Source organism: Cyclopterus lumpus, chromosome 18 (genome assembly GCF_009769545.1).
Source record: "Cyclopterus lumpus isolate fCycLum1 chromosome 18, fCycLum1.pri, whole genome shotgun sequence".
Taxonomy (NCBI): domain Eukaryota; kingdom Metazoa; phylum Chordata; class Actinopteri; order Perciformes; family Cyclopteridae; genus Cyclopterus; species Cyclopterus lumpus.
This window is the reverse complement of record NC_046983.1, coordinates 4,107,025-4,130,434: the sequence shown is the minus strand read 5'-3', so window position 1 is coordinate 4,130,434 and position 23,410 is coordinate 4,107,025. Positions and strand designations below refer to the sequence as shown.

The window sequence follows — 23,410 nt, the reverse complement described above, 5'->3', positions numbered from 1 at the left end:
AGAAAATATAAACTATAAATCTCACCGATAACCATGACTTCATGCAAAAATCACCACATTTTACATGTAAAACAATTGTTTTGCTCTTTTTCTTCATTGTTTATTATGATTCATGTGTAAAAGTCACATTTTCATGTGTTAATATGAGTATACTTATAGGAACACGTACACACTGTGAACCCTCCGGTGCTTTTTAAAAAGACTCAAATAAAGTACATATAAGTGTACTTAGTACTTGATGTATTGTACTTTTCACTACAGGCTGGCGTGTTAATGTGTTTTTTTTACTAATAATAACTGTAAAAATACACATTATCTCCATTAGGACTAATCCGCAACATAATGAGTACTTGTTATACTTTTTATAATTGAAGTACATTTTCCTGATGACATTTCAGTACTTTATTGTGAACGCAGTACTCAGTACTTCCTCCGTGTAGTACTCTAGTGTAGTAACGTGTACAGAAGCTGCGCTCGTGGTCTGGAGAGCGCGCACGGAGAGGAGGAGGAGGAGGAGGAAGAGGAGGAGGAAGAAGAAGAAGAGGAGGAGGAAGAGGAGGAGGAAGAAGAAGAAGAGGAGGAGAAGGAGCGCGTGAAGCCGTCGTGGTTCTGCTCGGACTCTCATGTTTCCCGTCAGGATGGAGGATGTCACGGCTGGTTCCTCCTGAGAGATGGGGGACCCTCACCGGAGGACCCGCAGGCTCGGCCGCCTCGCGACCGGGTCCCGGGTCTCCAAGGAGACCAAGCTCCGGCTGCGCGTGCTGTTCCTGGACGACAGCGAGCGCACCTTCGAGGTGGAGGTGAGTTATTTGTACTTATTTCATTGCGCATGTGCAGCTCTATCTTCTCTGATGAGGTTCCACGGTACTTCTGCTGCATTTAAAATAATATATATGTATGATTTATTAAATATGTCCCGTATTCTTTTTCTATTTGTTTTCCACAAGAACAAATAAACACCCGGATTTGAACACATACTGTTCAGGCTGGATTCAGGATTTAAAACTATAATCTATATTTATATTACAATATTTAATTCCACAGTGAAACTACGCGCATTTAATTCTACATTTGTATTTCAATTTTTTTTATTTGAGAGCTTTTACTTTGCAGATTCGGAATACAAAATATAAATCAAATAATAAAATATGGTGTGCTATTATAGAATACAAAGTAATTAAAATGAGCTCCACCGCTACCAGCTGTAACATTAAAGTGATGAACACATTAATGCATCAATGATAACAATCCAATTATATTATTTTACATAATGCATACTTTTTTCACACTGTGGGATTACTAATTAAGTAAAACGTGTAATACTTCTTTATAGATGTCTTGAAACCCCAACGTATATGTGTACTTTTATAATAACAGAGTATTCTTTACCATAAAAGTACATTAGAAGTGACCGATCTGAGTACTGAGGTACCTGCAGACTTTGGCGGTTCTTGTACAATTGACCTCCGTTTTGTCTTCGTCGATGACTCGTTCATCACAGTTGAATTTCTCCCTCAGAGGCGGCTCTTGATGTTTAAAGCAACAACCTCCACTTCTCTGCTAACCGTTAACACCTGAAAGCTAAATGTGTCACTTCACACCGATTTCTGAGAGTTGTCCCTAAACTATCCATGAAAACCAGCAACAGTCGCCAACAGCTCATACTTCTATCTGGGCTCCATTCATCTATCCATCCATCCATTTATATATACATCAATTTATCTATCCATCCATATATCCATCTATCCATCCATCCATTTATATATACATCAATTTATCTATCCATCCATGTATCTATTTATCTATGCATCCATTTATCTATCTAACCGTTTATATATACATCAATTTATCTATCCATTAATTCATCCATCTATCCACCCCTTTATCTTTCTCCATCTATCCATTCATTTATTTATCCATCTAGCCATCCATCCATCCATTTATTCATCCATCGTTCTATCCATCCATTCATTTATTCATCGATCTATCTATCATCCGTCCATTTATATCCATCCATCCATCTATCTATCCATTTAATCATCCATCTATCTCCATCCATTTATTCATCCATCTATCCATCCATCCATCCATTTATTCATCCATCTATCTCCATCCATCCATCAGAAGCAAGAGATACAACAAACATAGACTTTAAACTTCAAAGACAAATGAAACAGAACTGCTGGAGGTTCCTCAGAAGTTCATTCTAGAAATACTCATTAAGATACTAATTACTGTCTTTCAATACAAATGTTATTTTAAGGGAAAGTGCTCAAACTTTTTTAAATTCAAATTGTTGCTTCTCTTCTTTGTCTTGACACTTAACTAAATATATATTTGGGTTTGTTGGTCGGAATAAAAAAAGCAACTTCAAGACGTCACACCTTCGGTTTTGGGAAATAATAAGTGCAAAAGAGACTTTCCCTGTGTGTGTGTGTGTGTGTGTGTGTGTGTGTGTGTGTGTGTGTGTGTGTGTATGTGTGTGTGTGTGTGTTGCTCACAGTATTGTGTTATCAAAGTAGCTCCCGTTTTCCACGCCTATGCTTTTTCTGTCGGTTTCCCAGCGGCCTCCGGGACTTTTAGTAGCATCTTAACAAGAGGAGGAGGAGGAGGAGGAGGAGGAGGAGGAGGAGGAGGAGGAGGAGGAGGAGGAGGAGAGAGATGTCGGAAGAAATAGAAGAATGAAAGAAAAAAAAGAAGAAAAAAGGAGGGATGAATGGATTGGATGAGGGCAAAAATAAACTCTACCCACCCTGTGATCTGGTCATATGTGTGTGTGTGTGTGTGTGTGTGTGTGTGTGTGTGTGTGTGTGTGTGTGTGTGTGTGTGTGTGTGTGTGTGTGTGTGTGTGAATTATGATTTCTGGAAAGGTAAACTAAAATTGTGTCAAACTAAAACCATTTTATAAATTACATTTTTTTTTAAACTATATGTATAATCACGAAAGAGAAGCGCAGGCTAGTATCCTATTAAAAAGGTACTGATTAAGCACTCCTCTGGTTGTATAGAAGTCTACGCTTCATGTGTTAACGCTGCATTCTCTCTACTGACCACCAGGGGGCGACTCCTCTGGTTGTATAGAAGTCTATATAAAATGACGCATTGTTCTCCATCACATGTTTAACAGATGAACTTCGAGCAACCAGATTGGAACGCAAAGTTGCTTTCCACTCAATTTGTACTCTATTCTGCTCCATTGAAACTAGCTGCTCTGTTGTTCTGGGGGCGGCCATTTGTTTCCAGTAATCATCGGTTAGGCCTGTGTTCTCTTTATAATCGGTTACAGCTGCTCCGTCCTTCCTCTTCCTCGCTCTCATGACAAGTTAATGAAGGGCGACCAGCGACCCCCGCCGGGGCGATAATTGCCAGCTCGCAGACAGCAATCGATAAAAAAACCCACCTTGTGTTGCAATGCATAAGCAGCATCTCGGTAATTAGAGAGAGGAGAGAGGGAAGGAAGGACAAGAGGAGAGAGGAGGCATGAAGAAGTTTGAGGTGGAAAGGATGAAATGGAAGGAACTGATAAAATAAAAATAAATATTGACAAAGCATTCTCCATAAGATACCTCATCAAAATGTCAACAGTTCAACAAAACAATACTTAAATCACAAAAAATGCACAAAATATATGAGATATCTATTATTTAAAGAGACATTTAACATAACAACATTTAATAATTAGCACTGTCTTAAAGACATTACTTACAATCTTGCCAAAAACTAAATTAAACTCACCAAGCTGAGTTGCTATGAGGTACATCAGAGTGTGTACTGGTACTTATATTAGCTGTTAGCCTTTAACACATAGTCACTTCTGTTAGCTGTTAGCTAAACACGCCGTCCTTACCATTAGCTAAACACGGCATCACTCCCGTTAGCTGTTAGCCAAACATGCTGTCCCTCCCGTTAGCTGTTAGCCAAACACGCTGTCACTCTGTTAGCTGTTCCTCAAACAAGTTGTTACTTCCGTTATCCGTTACCCAAACACGCTGTCCTTTCCGTTAGCCGGTACCCAAACATGATGACACTTCCGTTATCTGTTAGCCGTTAACACATGGTCACTTCTGTTAGCCGTTACTCAAACACGCTGTCACTTCCATTAGCTGTTACCCAAACATGATGACACTTCCGTTATCTGTTAGCCGTTAACACATGGTCACTTCTGTTAGCCGTTACTCAAACACGCTGTCACTTCCGTTAGCTGTTACCCAAACATGATGACACTTCCGTTATCTGTTAGCCGTTAACACATGGTCCCTTCCGTTAGCTGTTACCCAAACATGATGACACTTCCGTTATCTGTTAGCCGTTAACACATGGTCACTTCCGTTAGCTGTTACCCAAACCCGCAGTCACTTCCGTAGCCGTGAAGCTGCAGTACAAACACAACAACATTAGATTTTAGTGTGTATAATCCTTCATTTATGCGACAGTAGAAAAGTGCATTACAAATTATTGCTTATTCACAACAACAAACGTGTATGAAATAAAGCATCCGACTGTCTTAGTTTCTCACCTCTTCTGTGTGAAAGGCAAAAGAGCCTCTGGACCTCCAGCTCATATTATACAAACTCTCATTATGCAAAGTGGACTAAGTCACAAAGAGCTGTACCACATAGTCCAGGGTCCCCTGTGAGACCCAGAATCTCCAATTAAAAAAATCCAATCATCCCTCTCACTCCATCTTTTAATTCTCTCTCACTCAGCAAAAGGTTTTAGGAGGCGACTTCTTCAACAAAGTGTGTGGCCATCTGAAGCTGCTGGAGAAAGAGTACTTTGGACTGGAGTTCAGGCACCACGGCGGCAACTACGTAAGAAGAGCAAAACACACTCACGAGTTAAGATCATTCAGGGGTTTCTTTGTCTCACGTCTTGTGTTTCGGTTGCAGGTGTGGTTGGAGTTGCTGAAGCCGCTGGTCAAACAGATTACATGTAAGTTTATAAAGTGTCGGGTTATCTAGCGTGTGTGGTTCAGGGCATTCAAGCTAGTTGTCTTTTATTTTGAAATGAAAGCAAAATGAGAAAGAGAGTTGGAACTTTGATGGGCATTCGCGCGATTATGGTCGACTAAATGTTACGACGACGAACTTGTTCAACTTGCAAACGAACATGTTTAATGACATTAACAATTCAAATGTGATCAAAAGGTTATGACCTGAAATAAGGTCCCAAGAGGGAAACCGCACCTCAAACAAAGTATTTCACCATCTTTTCTTAACCCTAGTATTAACTGAGTATTTTTTGTTGCCTACAACTAAGTTTATTTTAAAAAGATGTACGCAAGTCAAGAGCAGAAATTGACACGTGTTGCTGGATTTTTGTCGGGAAACGCACGAAAGAAAATGAGGAGCGTACGAACCGTTATGTGAGGATTTGTTTAATAAGTATAATGAGTTATAATCATGAGCCAGTTAGGAAAATTAAACTTAAATTGCATTCACGGTTTTATGACAAAGTTAGTTTTAGAGTGAAATACATTTTAATTTGTTTGTGTTGTCTCCATTGGACTTTTAACAGTGAGAACCTTTAGACTCAAGTCTTTTTTTTTGCAGACAGTTACCTAAACTACATTGAACTTTATTCTTTTTCAGTGTATTAACTTAGATTTTGTTGTATATTTAAGGTTCTTTTTCCTCGCTCTCTCTTTTCAGACACCAGTGATCTGTTCTTCAGGTTTATAGTGAAGTTCTTTCCACCAGATCCTGGACAACTGAAGAGAAGCCTCACCAGGTTACAGCGTCCTCCGGTATGATTAATGTTTGTACTAGAAATTACAATCATAGATTCTTTTAACATGTGTGTGTGTGTGTGTAGGTATCTTTTTGCCTTACAGATAAAGCAGGACTTGTCGAACGGCAGTCTGACCTGCAATGACAACAGCGCCGCCCTGCTGGTCTCTCACATACTGCAGTGTAAGCATTACGTTAAAACAGTTTCTCGTCACCTTCCTGTCCAGTGAGAATGTCGTGTCTCCAGATGTGTTGATGCTGTTTTATTATTTCCGCAAACTTTGCGTTATTTATTTAAATGTTTGTGTGTGTGTGTTTGTGTGTGTGTGTGTTGCAGCAGAGATAGGGGACTATGACGAAGAGCTGGACAATCACCATTTAGAGATGAAGCAGTACGTCCCCAACCAGGAATATCTAGACCACAATATCACCAAGTACCACAGGAAACACAGGTACACATTCTGTGTGTCTTAAAGCTGCATTCTCTCTCCTGACTACCAGGGGGCGACTCCTCTGGTTGTATAGAAGTCTATGCTTCATGTGTTAAAGCTGCATTCTCTTCTGTCCACCAGGGGGTGACTCCTCTGGTTGTATAGAAGTCTATGCTTCAATGAGTCAAAAAGACCATAAAGCAGGGTATGCTTTAGGGCGGGGCTTACTCTGACAGGTTGCTACCAACGTTGTTCAGTCTTGGTCAACTTTATGAACAAAATTCTTATTCCCCGTTTAATGTAATTAGCTCCACCTTTTCAAGTCACCGGTGGTTGTAAAAAAACAAGATGGCAACCACAAAAACCAAAGATGGCGACTGCTAAAACAACCAAGACGGTGAACATTAAAAAAGAAGTAGGCGACCGCCAAATAAACTCAAAACCAAAAACCCATGGGTCCTATTATAGGGAGTAAACAAATGCTGCAGAACCTCACGTTAAGCAAACCAACAACATTAATAGTAAAAATGCGTTTTGGCTAATACGTTCCCTGTAGAGGTGCGTCTCCAGGAGACTCCGACATCCAGCTGCTGGAGGTGGCGAGGAAGCTCGACATGTACGCCATCAGGCCTCACCCCGCTCACGACGGGGAGGGAATGAGGATCAACTTGGCGGTCACACACTCCGGAGTCCTGGTCTTTCAGGTTAGTGGTTCACGGTCTCAAACTGGCGTGACTCTACTCGGCCAGCAGGAGGTGCTGTTATTAGCCACAGTAGCAGCTCAGCTATCAGGAGGAGGGGTCGTCGGTTGGTTGGTTCAAAGTAAAATATCTCAACAAATATTGAATGGATTGCCAATAGATTTGGTGCAGACATCCAGGGTATCCAGACAGTGAATACTAAAGAATTTGGGGATCACTTGATTTTTTTAATTTAGCCCCACTGACACGTTAAAACTGACCAAATTCATTGCACCTAAGTACGTTTTGATGTTTTTTTGTTTCCGCACTTTCCAGGGAAACACCAAAATCAACACGTTCAGCTGGGCGAAGATCCGCAAGCTGAGCTTCAAGCGCAAACACTTCCTCATCAAACTGCACGACAAAGTCGGGGTGAGGATACTGCGCTTGTTCAATGTCTATCCGTGCACATGCCGTGCGCGGCGTCCATTGATGGGAAGTGTTTGTCAATGCAGCCGTCGTGTAAGGACACACTGGAGTTATCCATGGCCAGCCGAGATGTGTGCAAGTCCTTCTGGAAGACGTGTGTGGAGTACCACGCCTTCTTCCGGCTGTCGGAGGAGCCGAAGACGATGCACAAAACCCTGCTGTCCTGCAAAGGCTCCAGCTTTAGATACAGGTACAACACACACTGTCCTGTAAAGGCTCCAGCTTTAGATACAGGTACAAAACACACTGTCCTGTAAAGGCTCCAGCTTTAGATATAGGTACAACACACACTGTCCTGTAAAGGCTCCAGCTTTAGATATAGGTACAACACACACTGTCCTGTAAAGGCTCCAGCTTTAGATATAGGTACAACACACACTGTCCTGTAAAGGCTCCAGCTTTAGATATAGGTACAACACACACTGTCCTGTAAAGGCTCCAGCTTTAGATACAGGTACAAAACACACTGTCCTGTAAAGGCTCCAGCTTTAGATACAGGTACAAAACACACTGTCCTGTAAAGGCTCCAGCTTTAGATATAGGTACAACACACACTGTCCTGTTAAGGCTCCAGCTTTAGATATAGGTACAACACACACTGTCCTGTAAAGGCTCCAGCTTTAGATACAACACACACTGTCCTCTAAAGCTTCCAGCTTTAGATACAGGTACAACACACACTGTGGTGTAAAGGCTCCAGCTTTAGTCTATTAAAAGTAAAAAGACTCATGCAGAATGGCCTATTTCAAAAATATATATAATTTTAGAAAAAAAAGGTACACTACTTTGAGGTACTCGTATTTCCCTTAAACCTGTGAGATGCTAACTTCCTGGTTGGCTTACAAAAATATAAAATAAAAAATAAAAATTGTTTGTGTGTGGCAGCGGGCGGACGCAGAAACAGCTGCTGGAGTGTATGGGATCAGGGGAGAAGAAGCCTTCGCACTTTGACAGGTGAGAGTTCATTCATGTTGATCGTAGTAAACACAGATTCTGATGCTAAAATGTACCCTTTTTATGAAAGAAGGTTTGAAGTTACTCGTTTCTCGTTAGATTCACTGTATATTTTCACCATTAAGCCACCAGATAGAACTCTTTGGTCTATTTTCTTCCTGTGAACCCCAGGTAATCATATATTACAGGAACATTGGGAAAGAAGGCTAGAAAGGCCTCGTCCTTTGGTTCCCATCACGTCTTTTTGTCTTCCTCCAGGACTTATGGTCAGTCAGACTTTGATCCCAGACAGTGTCGCTCTTCTCCCGATCTCCTCACAGACGTCTCCAAACAAGTAAGACAAACCACCATTTACGCACATAAAACATGCATATGGTCGTTTTTTCTGTTACAAATGATGATTTTTGTAGAACAATTCCAAGAAACACGTTCGCCAACGATGGCTCGCAAGTGTTGTTGGATAAGCTAATTAATCGTTTGTCTTATCTTGGTTTTACAACATTATACATCCAGTAATTTAAAAATCTTTGGGTTTTGGTCCTTTTTTTTCAATCACTGATATTTTATTGACCAAACAATTGATTAAGAAAATGATCAGTTTGATTAACAGCGAATGAAAATAATGGTTGCTTGCAGTATCGTCTAATGTTCGTGTTTCTTCCCTCAGTTGTACGAGCACTCCCACCTGTTCACCCGGGCCGGTCACGCCTTAGCGGTCTGCAGTCAGGACGAGTTGGACCCACATCGCCGCGGCGTGGACGACGTCAACATCAGAGGAGGGGCTAAACGCAGCCAATCGTCCATCGAGGTCGCCCAGAGGACCCGCCCTCTCACCCAAGTCACCCCCCTCTCTCCATCTATCCACGCATCAACCCCCTCGCCCAAGACGAGGTCGGCCTCCATATCTCTGATGGAGGAGGTGAGGGGGGGACGGATCGGGGTGCAGCGCCAAGCCCAGCGGCTAGCCGGCGTCTATGGCAACCGCTCGCGGCGTCGGCCCAACCCCCAGCCGCACCCTGACGCCGCTCAGCAGCTTGTGCTCCTCTACCCAAATAGTCCGGCCTACCAGTATCGCCCAATACTCCCCAGATTCCCACTGGCTGGTTCCTCGCCTCTCAACCGCTACCCGTACTTGTCGGACTACGTTGCCGTTTCCTCACTGGAGCGCTTCCCGCAGGAAAGGAGGCGGGAGTACGTGACGATGGACGGCCCATCGCGGCCGCCTTTCTATCCACTGGGCCACGACTCGGCGTCACTCTCGCCAATCAGGAGGAACCTGCGGCCCTCCGGTTCAGGCGGGCTGGGATTGGCTCGGGTTTACCAGCCGGGGAGTAACGGGGCGAGGCTCCTGGGCATCGGGCGCACGGAGGCGGGTCATTACAGCGACGACTCCAACTTCCTGCCGGGGCTGCCTCGCCGCGTGGCTAGCCAACCTGACGTCAAGTTTCACCTCTCAAGGAGCTCTAACCCCGCCTTCAACCCCGCCTCCGAGTTCCGTCCCCTTGGTTACTACCCCCACCTGACACGGCCCACCAGACCCACCTACCTCCCGCTGAACTCCTCCCCTCTGCCCGATCGACCCGCCTCGCTTTGCATGATCAGAGGAACCTCGGGAAGCTACAGCGACTCGGACCCGGAGGTTTTCTATCCGTACTACTGCCCACCACCCCCGCTGGGTAACGTGCTGCGGACTCATCCCGGACTCGCCAGGATGAGGTACTCCTCTGGGAGCCTCCAACTGGACGAGGAGGAGGAAGAGGAGGAGGAGGAGTATAGAGCCGCGAAGGAGAGAGCACAAAGAGAGTTTCGGGGTGAAGAAGATAAGAAAGAGAAGACTGGAGACGGGACGAAAGGTCCTAAAAAGATTACGGAAGTCACTCTGTAGATAACGACGGAAACAAAAAGGTTCACGATATGATCACACTCAACACGGGAAAAGATTAAATTGAAAAACACTAGAATAAACAAAGGTTTGTTGTTTTTGAGGTGTACTGGAAGATGAAATGTACGGTTTTTGCCTTGTTTTACTGATAACCTCAGCTTCTTCAATAGCATCTTTACAGGTATAAGCTTGCACATGTTGATTATTAAAATCTCTAATATCCTCGTAATGTACCCCACCTAGCTTAGCATCAAAGGTCCAACCCTTTGTTGCCGCCTCGGCCTTAACCACCGACCTGGTTCTGACTGTGGTCTCGTTTCTACGTCCAGCCGCCAGTTCCCGTGTTATTGTACGGCGAGTTTGAGTCTGCATGGTGTAAAATATCAACATCGTTAAAATCCAATTACCACAACATTAGCTGTATGGGATGCATTATTTTACAATATCCACAACGTCCTGCAGGTGGAGCAAGTCAGTTATCGTATTTTTGCGCAACTGTCAAAATGATGTTTATATTTGTACCTAGAACATTAACTTTTCTGGCCATGTCACCTTAAATTCTGTAATTCAGTGTGAACAATTTTGCAAACAGAGGCAAGAAAGTGCATTTATAAAAACAAAGAATTGGTCAATTGAGGCAACAAAGAACATTTTTAAGACCTTAATATGAAGTCTTGTTGGTTTGATGCATACGTAGGTCATTGGACAACGTTATGACCGCTGTAGCTGGGTATGTGTTTGTTATTTTATATGAACGTTCTTGTGAATTCTGTAAGAAAATGTGAAGTTGTTTTGGGTTTGAAGCACCAATAAACAATTAAACAAGAAGGGCAATTATGGTCATATTAATAGAATGCAACACGACCTGCAAATTAAATTAATCTGGTTTGTTATCGACCATTTAATTAATTTATTTATCTAAATGTTATTTAACAAAATCACATACAAGCAAAAAGGTCTATTGACTCCAATAAAACAAAATGTCTCAGATTGACAAAGATGAAAACTTTCATTCAAGAAAACAACACATTGGAAACATGTTTCTCAATCAAACTTAAATATTTATTCATAAAACTCCCGCTACAAAAAAAAGAACGAAAAAAAGAAAAGAAAAAAAAGAGTACACTTGTGTAAATCTTACATCTTTCATTTTACACCCCCCCCCCTCAACATACATGTTCACATCCCTTATGATATATAAAAAGACAAAAATATACAATGACCAAGTTTTATAGTGTCTTTGGTACAAACGATCAGTAATATCCTTGATTACAGCTCCCTTCCTGTGCTACTTTCCTCTATTAAAAACAACGTGGGGAGCATTTTGTTAATAAACTTTCAGCTCTCAATGTTTTTCCCAAACTTGATGCATCTAGAGAAAGGAAACCGTCTTTTCTTGAGCACGTGGTTGTGTCTTACTCGCAGATCCTTGAAAATGTTCCTTTTTTTCTTTTATTTCCACTGAAATCTTATTCCAACCAGACACTTTCTGAACATCCCAGAATCTAATCTTAACCAACATTTACAAATTAAACCATTCATTCATTTATGTTGTTTTGAACATTTAAGTTGGCACTGAACTAGCTTAATAAAACTAAAAGCTTGTTACTCTGGAAACAATAGTTAGCTAGCAAGCTAGCTTACTTGTTAGCAAGCTACCTCACTTGTTAGCAAGCTACTAGCTTCCTAGCTAGCCTGGAAGCCCCCAAAAATGAGTTTAAATGTGTCTGGAGTTATAGATTGTGGTTTTTGCAGTTTAATTAACAAACTTGAGCATCTTCCACATATTTATAAAGATGAATTTAGCTAGTTACTTTAGAAACAGTTAGCAAGCTACTAGCCAGCTGGTAGCTCCCAATAATGGGTCTGAATTCTTAAAATTGATTTTGTTTTAACAGGTTTTTCACCGGGGAAAGTTCAGATTCCTCAAGTGCGTTTCCACCTTGGATGTTCAAAATAATCACCACACAAAACAATCAGTAGAGATAAACCTTGGTGAGACATTTAAAGAGCATCGAACCCTAAAAAACACAACTGAATTCTGGGATAAGAGAACCGTAATTTAAAGCATTACTGAAGACAACAAAAAATATGTAATATTGGCATATAATCTGTCTCAAGTGCTACTGGACAAACATATAAACATCTACAACGTCAAGATGAGTCATGACAAAAAAACAAACAACAACAACATACCACTGCTAACGAACGAAAACCCTCTGCTATATATTTATCTGTGTATGTTTCTGTGTACTTTTAGAAAAATGACTGACTGCATAAATAATCAAGGCACATGATGGTCATTTTAAACCAGTTCAAACACCAGTTGCCTGCTCTCAAATGGGGACTTCAATTTGCATCCGAGCCAAAAGAAAAAAAAAAGAGAAGTTCATGAAACGAAAGCACAAATCAGACCTCAAGATTGTTTTTTCTAAATTTTAAACCAGTTGATTAAAAAAAGAAAGTCTGCGAATTTTTAAAAAAAGGTCTTCAACCTGCAGCTGTGAATATTTATATATATATATATGTATTTATAATATCTAGTGTATATATTACATTAGTAGTGTGTGTGTGAGTGTGTGTGTGTGTGTCTGTGTGTGTGTACAGCGAGGAGACATCGCACAGCAAATCTCCTGTTTTCCGAATCGTCCAGCAGCGTCACCGTACGGAGACACAGTCTCTCTTCACTTAACGTGCACTTCCTTTCCCCCCCCCAAAAAACATTTTAGAAACCCCTCAGTTGGTTGTGAATCTGAGGAAAGAAATTAAAAATAAATAAATATATAAAGCGACTGAAATGAGAATCAAAAAGGTAACAAACAAAAGAAGGAAACACTCGTGGTACCTGGCGAGGATGTGTGTGACCATCCTGTCCGTGATGCCTGGACAGACCTCCTCGGCCAATCGGATGTTGCGTTCAAGCTCCTCGATGGCCAATCGTTGCTCGGAGTGCTCCTTGTGCTGCTGCTTCAACTGCAAGAAGAAGATAGTAAATTAATTAAAACTCTGCCACCCGCACCTCACTTTAAATATTAATTAGAACAATCTTAATGCTAAGCTAATCTGCTGCAGCTTTAAATTAAAGAAAAGGTCAAAACGAGAGTGCTTTCATTAGTCTCATCAAATGTCGAATTATTCCTTTAAGGGTGACAAACAAGGTGGATTCTTATTTTCACCACCAGACGGTGCCATTGAGCACATATGAAGACTGGACTATCCTTGGGTTTGAAATGTGCTAAATTGAATGACTGAAACGTCTGTGTCACTGTGTGTGTCACTGTGTGTGTGTGTGTGTGTGTGTGTGTGTGTGTGTGTGTGTGTGTGTGTGTGTGTGTGTGTGTGTGTGTGTGTGCGCGTGTGTGCGTGTGTGCGCTCTAACCTCAGTGAAGACAGGAGAGATGACTGTGGTCAGACTGGCAGATTTACTCAGCTGATCCTGACCCTGAACAGGTGAAGAGAGACAAGGTGAGTCCCAAAATGTAAAATAGGACACACACACACACCCACAATACTGACCGTTCCATTGAGGACTTTCCTTCCTTCCGCCGGCTTCTTCTTACGGACGGTGAAAGACCACTCAGGTGAGTCGCTGTTCTCCTTATTACTGGACTCACTAACACACACACACACATTAATAAAACACACACTCACTTAGCACAGCACCATTGCACATATAGACATGGAACAGATCCGAGCTTCCTGGTAATGAAATTACCTGTCTGAGTCGTCAGAGCTGCTGCCGCTATGCCCCTCCTCCTTCCTACGCCTGTACCTGTCAATCAACTCGCTGAGGTAGGACGTCTTCTTACAGTGTTTGACGATGAACTTGTGTTTGAGGAGCTCTTTGGCTGTTGGACGCTACGGGGAGAGAGCAGGAGAAATAAATTACTCTGTTTTTTTTAAGTTTCTTTCATGGGTCACGCTTGAGGAGAGGCGCTTTCTGTCCACCAGGAGGCAGCAAAACGCAGCGACAACCACACGACAACAAAACACATTGTTTTCACCCAAACTTCCTCATCTGAAAGGCCACAGAATAATTTAGTGGACCGGAAAACAACTGATTCGATAGTCAATCATGAATAAAAAAAAAAATAGATAAAAAAATCTTTACACTTCCTGTATGATGTCAAGATGTTGGTAGTTTTGACCATTTTTTCACCTGAAGTTTTAATATATATTTATTTCCCAGACTGACCAGTACAAGAAAATGGTGTAAAAGTGTACTGAAGTATTACTAAAGGTACAGATTATATTTGAAATAATTATTTTATTGATACTGAAGCATCTGTTATTATTGCTCCTGCTGGTTTAAACTACTTTAAGTTGAGTCTAGTGGTTCCCAACATAGGGGTCGGGTCCCTCCAAAAAAAGGGTCCAGAGGTGATTAATGGGACAGAAGAATCATTTGTTTTCTTTATTTTTACTCTTATGCCATTCTTCTGTGATAATTTGGGAAACAAAAAGTTTATTTATATGAGAAACTTAGAGGTGAAGTGTCGGTTTGGTGGATCTGAAACATGACAAGGGGCCCAGAAGTCAACGCTAGTTCAATTTAAGGAGTCACAAGTCAAAAAAACGACATATATATATATATATATATAATTATGTTATTAAGCTCTGAAGCAATGGAGTCCTCTCTCAGTGAAGCGGTTGGTAGTGTGTCTTACGAAGGTCGGGTCCTTGTTGAGGCACGCCTCGGTGAACTCCTTGAAGCTCTTGGAGAACTCTCCGCTCAGCGTCGGAGGAGGAGACTTGGGGATGTGGAACAGAACTCTCATCGGATGCATGTCCGAGTTCGGGGGTTCGCCCTTGGCGAGCTCGATGGCCGTGATGCCCAGCGACCAAATATCGGCCTGGAGAGACACAATTAACACACACACAGTTATTTACAGTTGGCGATCAACCTCTTAATCTTTCCTGTGAACATGAGTCATCTTTTAAAAAAAAAAAAAAAAAGGTTGGAAGTCGCGTTTTTTCTTTTTTGTTTACACAAGCCGTAAACCGTCAAAACCCGTAAACCGTTTTTTAATTTTTAAAGTTTCCATAATTATAATCATAATAATGATTATAATTATATTACATTGGTTTAGATACTATTTTGTTACACGCTGAAGTTTAATGATGCATAAACGCACGAGGTTTGAAGCCGCAACACCCACTAACCATATGTCAACAACACAAACACACACCGATGTAAACACACACAGACACACACACACACTCATGTAAACACACACACACCGATGTAAACACACACAGACACACACAAGAGTCGCTATTCAGCGTCACATTACAACAGGATGCTGAGTCATCGTTTGACTGTTAACTCTGCCGGCTCCATTACTGCTACACACTGAACATATGGCAGTCTGTAGCAGGAGGACACACACACACACACACACACACACACATCAACTGTCACAAGCTTTTAACGGTCAACTGCCGTAAAACCAGCGCACGCCTCCGACTGTCGTAGACCACGTGGTCGAGTCCATCAAACACACAAACTGTCCCTTTAAGTATGACGGTTTTTTAAATTTTTTTAAACATCCTAAATTAGGAAACCGTTTCAACAAGTCGCTCTTTGTCTTCCTTCCCGTTACAGAAGAGTGAAACACGTCTTCAGAAAGCCTCCCTTCAACGGACTGAATCAGCGGGATGATAAAAAAAAAAAAAAAGGTAACTACTACAAAATAAAAGCAGGAATTGAAAGCAAATACGAGTTTTTATGTCAAAATGTTGCTTTAAAAAAAGGTGACTATCTATATACAGATATATAAATACATATAGCAGTATATATATATATATATGTAATTATATATATATATATATGTAATTATATATACTGCTATATGTATTTATATATATATATATATATATATATATATATATATATATATATATATATATATATATATATATATATATATATATATATATATATATATATATATATATATATATATATATATATAGATAAAAGCACTGTAAAAACACAAAGACATGAATCAAACCACCGAGTACACACACCCTAATGGTATTAGCGTATTTCCAAAACACGCCAAACCACAAACTCGTATTGACCAAACAAAGCTCGGGCGACGTCACCTCGTTTCTGTTTGCTTTGTCTTCCGGCATCACATCCAATTCTTCAAACCTGACCCCCCCCCCCTTTATTTTCTGTGTACTTTTTGTGTTTGCGGCAGCAGGTGCAGCCCGTGAATGCATTCGAGGGCTTCGACGCGGCGCGTTGGCGAGGGAATCCCTGCCCCCCCCCTTCCCCTCCCCCCACCCGAAGACAAAACAACATCAGGAGGAATAAAGGCAGGCTTATTTATTTCCAAAACGTATACAAAGTCCAGACAACGCGACACTGTGGGAGTTTCTACTGGATGCAAATAAAGAAACTCTCCTGTGGAAACAATGCAAACGACCTCAAAGAAGGCAAAAACAACATCAGGACGCATGCAAAGCGGCAGCCGGAGGACACGAGGCCATGAAAAAGAGAAAGAAGTGCGGATTGAAGCAGTTTAACGACGTGTAAAAAGCACAAGTTTGACGCAAATGAAGCAGACAAAGAAGAGTGGGAGGTAACTAAGTACTGTTTAAGAGTTCCTTTTTTATGCTACTTTAAAACTCCACAGCTTTTCAAAAAGGGAATTTTTTTTATATATATATATATATATATATATAACATAAATTAATCTAAATGTAGTTATTTTGATTGGATGAAATGCTCCAAAACCACAACAGTAAAATAAATATATACATGTAGGCGATAAATAAACAAAGTCACAAATAATTGGACTAGAAGTAGATTAATTCTTAGTCGACGACACAAGAAAATATTTGAATCCATTTGTTTCACTTTTGCAAAGAAAAAATTTAAATACGCAACAATAAATAATATAAAATAAAGTCTCTTTCCAGGCACGGAGGCCCAGTCACAGTTCCGAAGCTACGATTGGACGATCTGTGTATTAGGGGCGGGGCTTAACAGGCCGTCCTACCTTGGAGTCGTAGGCGGACTGCTGGATGACCTCGGGCGCCATCCAGAAGGGCGTTCCCACGAAGGTCTCCCTCTTGATCTGCGTGTCCGTCAGCTGGCCGGCCACGCCGAAGTCCGCCAGCTTCACCTGGCCGTGCTCCGACAGCAGCACGTTGGCGGCTGCAGGGGTCAACCACGGGTTATTATATGTAGTTTTATATAGTTATTAGTGTGCAAGGGGTCAACCACGGGTTATTATATGTAGTTTTATATAGTTATTAGTGTGCAAGGGGTCAACCACGGGTTATTATATGTAGTTTTATATAGTTATTAGTGTGCAGGGGGTCAACCACGGGTTATTATATGTAGTTTTATATAGTTATTAGTGTACAGGGGGTCAACCACGGGTTATTATATGTAGTTTTATACAGTTATTAGTGTGCAGGGGGTCAACCACGGGTTATTATATGTAGTTTTATACAGTTATTAGTGTGCAGGGGGTCAACCACGGGTTATTATATGTAGTTTTATATAGTTATTAGTGTGCAGGGGGTCAACCACGGGTTATTATATGTAGTTTTATATAGTTATTAGTGTGCAGGGGTCAACCACGGGTTATTATATGTAGTTTTATATAGTTATTAGTGTGCAGGGGTCAACCACGGGTTATTATATGTAGTTTTATATAGTTATTAGTGTGCAGGGGGTCAACCACGGGTTATTATATGTAGTTTTATATAGTTATTAGTGTGCAAGGGGTCAACCACGGGTTATTATATGTAGTTTTATATAGTTATTAGTGTGCAGGGGTCAACCACGGGTTATTATATGTAGTTTTATATAGTTATTAGTGTGCAAGGGGTCAACCACGGGTTATTATATGTAGTTTTATATAGTTATTAGTGTGCAAGGGGTCAACCACGGGTTATTATATGTAGTTTTATATAGTTATTAGTGTGCAGGGGTCAACCACGGGTTATTATATGTAGTTTTATATAGTTATTAGTGTGCAGGGGGTCAACCACGGGTTATTATATGTAGTTTTATATAGTTATTAGTGTGCAGGGGTCAACCACGGGTTATTATATGTAGTTTTATAGTTATTAGTGTGCAGGGGTCAACCACGGGTTATTATATGTAGTTTTATATAGTTATTAGTGTGCAGGGGTCAACCACGGGTTATTATATGTAGTTTTATATAGTTATTAGTGTGCAGGGGTCAACCACGGGTTATCTATTATATTGTAATACACCCATACTTTACCTTGTAAATACTTTCTCCAAATGCTCTTGTTTAGTTTTCTTTGTAGTATTTTATTAATATTTTAGTTTTTATGTACCTCTTTTTATTCATTTATTTTTCTGTATATTCTTTGGTCTTTGCAGCGCTCACATTTCCAAACTTATTTTATCTTTTAAGATAAGATGAGAACTTTATTAATTCCATAATATTAAATAAATAAAAAAAAATATATATATATATATAAACAATATAAATTAATATTAATAATTATTATACGTACATATATTTATAAAATTAATAATTGTCAGTATATTTATAATAAAAAATAAAACACAACAATAAAAGATTAAATAAAAGAGTAAAAGTAGAAAGTGTAAAATAAAGCTCTCTGTACCTTTAATGTCTCTGTGGATCTTCTTCTCAGAGTGCAGGTAGTCCAGACCCTTCAGGATCTCCTTCAGCATGGTGGCGATCTGGGACTCATCAAAGGGACCCGCCCGAAGCTGCACACACACACACACACACACACACACACTATTTAAAATGTTGTATTATTCAGGTCCATTATTTTACGGAACCGGATCAATAACACTCACCAAGTCGAGCGCTGAACCTCCACCCAGGTACTCCATGATGATCCAGAGCTTACTGCCCTGAGAGGAGAACACACACATTATTAGAGATGATCAATAATTAATAATCAAATCTTACTGCACACACAATAACTTTGATTGACCACGAGGCTGGAGACGTGAGAAAGTAACAAAGTACATGTACTCAGGTACTTCTACTTTACTTGCCACTTAATACTTGAAACAGAGTACTTCTACAGCGTGTACTTCTACAGCGTGGTAGCAGAGTACTTCCACAGTGTGTACTTCCACAGTGTGTACTTCCACAGTGTGTACTTCCACAGCGTGTACTTTCACAGCGTGTACTTCCACAGCGTGTACTTTCACAGCGTGTACTTCCACAGCGTGTACTTTCACAGCAGGCAGCAGTACTTGTACCTTCAGATAGGAGCCGAAGTACTTGGTGATGTACGGGCTGTCACACTGACTCAGCACCGTGATCTCCTGCTGGATGTCCTCGATCTCGTCCTCCGCCTCCTCCAGATCGATCGTCTTTATGGCCACAACGCTCTGGGTCCGGTTATCAATACCTTTGAACACCTGCAGGGGGGGGGGGGGGGGGGAGGGGGAGGAGTCAAAAGCAGAAGAAAATAATGGAGATATGATAGAAGAGAAAGAAATACAAATATTTAAGAAATACAGTAAAAAAAAGTTAATAAAATAAAGTATATAAAAAAAACAGTAAATAAATAAATACAGTAAAAGGTAAATAAAAATACATAAATATAGTAAATAAAAAAAATACGTAAATAAATAAATGAATACAGTAAAAAGTAAATAAATACAGTAAATAAATAAATAAATACAGTCGTAACTTTAACAAAGTGAATCATGACTCACCTCTCCAAAGGATCCTTTTCCAATGCGATCCAATTTAGTGAACAACTCCTCCGGATCAATCTGAGAACTCTGAGAGGAGGAAGAGGAGACAAGGAGACAAGGAGACCAAGAGAGGAGACAAGGAGACCAAGAGAAAAGAATAAAATAAGAGAAGAAAGGAAGAGAAAAGAGAGGAAACAAAAAGAGACAAATGAAAATGTATTAAAATCACAATAATTACATCATTTAAAAAAAAAGTACATATATGTATATGTATATGAATGAATGAATATATATATATATAATAAATATAATATAAACACATAGAATGTAGCGAGTACAAAACTAGGAAAAGTTCACTAACATATAATTAAAGTTGTGTTTCCATCACTTTCCCGGCGACATTTGCTCTTATTTTCTCACACACACACACACACACACACACAATGCTGCCGCCACAGAGCCACACACACACACACACACACAAACAAGACTCATAAAAACACAGAAGGAAGCAGGCATGACAGTTAAAGATAACAGGAACTGAAAACGCGCGCACGCGCACACACACACGCGCACACACACAAAAAACTTTATCGCTCTGGTTATAAAACCCTGTAAAAAAAAAGCAGCGAGTTTATGTGAACTTTACGTTTCCTGCCTTTTAAATTAAAAACATATTCCGTCACACTTCAGCTTAAAAAATAAGAAAAAAACAACAACTAGCATCTAAAGAGGAAATACCGTGTTTTAATTTAATTTAATTTAATTTAATATTTTCTAAGGAAATGTCACAAGATCATTAAAATCAAAAGGGTTCTTCCTCTGGGGAGCTTTTAATTTACAAAGAACAGCGAAAACTTTGCTAAACGCAACTTCCAGAAGGTCTCAAAACTATCATTATCATAAGAGGTGCAGCTTTCCGACGGTCCTTGAACATATCACGAGCAACAAAGAAACCAACACGAAGCTGTAAAAATGTGATTTTTTTTTTAATCAAAGACATTTTATTCTGCAAGTCTCATTTATAATCTCGCTGTAAATAAAACCGTTTGCTTTAACCGGATTCTGTAAAAAACATTTAATTCTAAGCTCCTTGGCGCAACTATGGCGCCATGATTGAGTCGCGTGAGCCCGACAGTCACGTGACAACAATTCGGTGAAACCTCGACTGAACGCAGAGAGGAGAGGCTGTAAAATGTAAAGAGCTCAATATAAACATAAACACGTGGAGCCTCCACTTGTTTCCTACGTCGTAACACTTGAGGCACGTTGTAGATAAAGAATCCATTCTTTGGATCATAAATTATCAAAGAAATTCAACAATTATGTTATGATTTATTTTAATGAGCAGAACTTTTTATATTACAGGGAAACACCGTAAAACGTGACGGGAGATCAGCTGCTACAATGAAAGTAAACAACAAAAAAATCTGTATCCACATCTCTAAACGTTATTCATTTCCTCCCTTTTCCCCTGCCGATTCGATCTGTAACCGAGAGTTGTGACACACACACACACACACCCACCCACACATTACACACACACACACACACACACACACACGTACGTGACCGACACGACACACACACACACGTTCACATTTCTGCTCTTAAACTCACAAGTATTGCTCGGATGAACACTTAATAAAAACACACCCACAGACGCGCATGATATTCCTGATGCTGGTTGAGTTTCCTCTCTCTGAACTAAAAAAAGAAACACACACACACACACACACACACACACCACAAAGTTGCCACACCCAGTCAGCAAACACAGCGGTTACTGTCTAGTGATACTTTTAGCTCGGTGCAGAGAGCCGGAGAAGCAGAGGATGAGAGCAGAATCAAATATAAAAGACGGTTTAACTCGCAGTCGGTTAAGAAATGCCATCAGGACACGTGACCGAAGACAATCACGTGTTTAAAATGGGTTTAAATGTGCTTTTAGCTTCAAAGATTTAGCTGAGACGGTTTGAATGAACAGAATATTTTGTTAAAGCCATAATAAATAAAGTCTTAATTAAAGCGGTTTGTTGAGAGTAGACGGAGACGAGGGTCATGGCCTCAGAGGGAACGTTTGTATTGTTGATTTGGGTTTTCACAACGATTCTTCGTGTGGTGACGTCTTTCACACGTCACCACACGAAGAAATCCATAAATTTCCTCCTTGTGTTGGTCAAAATGTAACCGCGCCTCGAGGCAATAAGGAAGTCAACTAATTGGCTGTTTAGATATCAATTATGATGTCATATATTGATAACCAAAGATGGGGATTCACCAGCGGACTACGGACTCGCCCTCCCATCCTACGGGCAATTTAAAAACACATTATTTCTGGGTTTTCAACTTACGTCACAAACCTTCAGATCATAAAAAAAAAGAAAACACTGAAATGTCATTTATTTGTCCATTTCAAGTTTTAGTACAAAGTATCTAAAGATGTTTTCATGTAACCAAAAGGCGTCAAAGTCCTCAAACGACAAAAAAATTAAAACGTAAAAATAAGAACGTTGTAAATAAACCTAGAAATGTAGATTAAATTCTGCAACTAAAGGATCAAAGACGTCTATTTTTCAGTCCTACGAACCCATAATTTGCATTTAAACCAGAAACAGAGTGACACATTTCTTTCTTTGTCACAAGAGTTTAAAACATTAAAATCAACTTGTTATGACCACCAGGGGGCGACTCCTCTGGTTGTATAGAAGTCTATGCTTCATGTGTTAAAGCTGCATTCTCTCTCCTGACCACCAGGGGGGCGACTCCTCTGGTTGTATAGAAGTCTATGCTTCATGTGTTAAAGCTGCATTCTCTCTCCTGACCACCAGGGGGCGACTCCTCTGGTTGTATAGAAGTCTATGCAGCATTTGTTAAAGCTGCATTCTCTCTACTGACCACCAGGGGGCGACTCCTCTGGTTGTATAGAAGTCTATGCTTCATGTGTTAAAGCTGCATTCTCTCTCCTGACCACCAGGGGGCGACTCCTCTGGTTGTATAGAAGTCTATATAAATGACTCTACTTCTCTTGATTTATTCCCTCAGTAAACATTGTAAACATGAGTTTTTGGTCTCAATCTCTAGTTTCAAGTCTTCTTCAATACAGCGTGATGTTCATTGAGTAAATTATGGTCATTTAGAGTCAAACAGACCATAAAGCAGGGTATGCTTTAGGGGCGGAGGCTACATGATTGACAGGTCAACACGACGGCGTCGTCCGTGTTTTAGTCTCAGAACTCTTTCACAGAGTTTTCTGGACATGGAAATAAAATACAAATGGTTGGTTCAGCTTTCGGTTGTACTTAATCAAGGCTCCAAAACCGTGGTCCATAATGTTTACCACGTTCACTACAGTACCGCTGGGGCTGATGGGAACCGCATTAGTTTTGTCCAAAGTTTTAGAAAGCTTTAAAATGTGGGAACCAAATTTACCAGCAATCCATCAAATAGTTTTTTATTTATTTCCACCTAGATTGACCAACCTTTATTAACCCGTTATAACCCTTGAGCTGCTAGCGTGGCTAAAACAACGATTAGCCTAATTAAATGTGATTTACATT

General features: G+C 40.4%; 2 protein-coding genes and 1 long non-coding RNA gene across 3 annotated transcripts; 2 read left to right on the top strand and 1 right to left on the bottom strand.

Moving 5' to 3' along the window:
• The first annotated feature begins 513 nt into the window (after nucleotides 1-513).
• On the top strand, nucleotides 514-10,920 carry LOC117747772 (FERM domain-containing protein 7). The gene is made up of 12 exons (XM_034557218.1): nucleotides 514-800; nucleotides 4,707-4,811; nucleotides 4,890-4,932; nucleotides 5,652-5,730; nucleotides 5,815-5,912; nucleotides 6,067-6,181; nucleotides 6,717-6,864; nucleotides 7,177-7,272; nucleotides 7,356-7,519; nucleotides 8,215-8,283; nucleotides 8,542-8,617; nucleotides 8,951-10,920. The coding sequence occupies exons 1-12, from the start codon at nucleotides 672-674 to the stop codon at nucleotides 10,166-10,168; spliced, it is 2,340 nt and encodes a 779-aa protein (XP_034413109.1). The 5' UTR covers nucleotides 514-671; the 3' UTR covers nucleotides 10,169-10,920.
• A 285-nt stretch (nucleotides 10,921-11,205) lies between these two features.
• On the bottom strand, nucleotides 11,206-21,530 carry LOC117747419 (serine/threonine-protein kinase 26-like). Its single transcript, XM_034556604.1, has 12 exons — nucleotides 21,511-21,530; nucleotides 19,869-19,937; nucleotides 19,407-19,568; nucleotides 18,993-19,049; nucleotides 18,791-18,899; nucleotides 17,176-17,333; nucleotides 14,833-15,018; nucleotides 13,881-14,023; nucleotides 13,682-13,778; nucleotides 13,545-13,607; nucleotides 13,011-13,138; nucleotides 11,206-12,917 (listed from the first exon to the last, which is right to left on the bottom strand). The coding sequence occupies exons 4-12, from the start codon at nucleotides 19,026-19,028 to the stop codon at nucleotides 12,902-12,904; spliced, it is 936 nt and encodes a 311-aa protein (XP_034412495.1). The 5' UTR covers nucleotides 19,029-19,049; nucleotides 19,407-19,568; nucleotides 19,869-19,937; nucleotides 21,511-21,530; the 3' UTR covers nucleotides 11,206-12,901.
• On the top strand, nucleotides 15,511-17,206 carry LOC117747420. The gene is made up of 3 exons (XR_004611395.1): nucleotides 15,511-15,844; nucleotides 16,372-16,755; nucleotides 17,096-17,206. It is a non-coding gene; the product is annotated as an uncharacterized LOC117747420 (long non-coding RNA).
• Nucleotides 21,531-23,410: the final 1,880 nt, after the last annotated feature.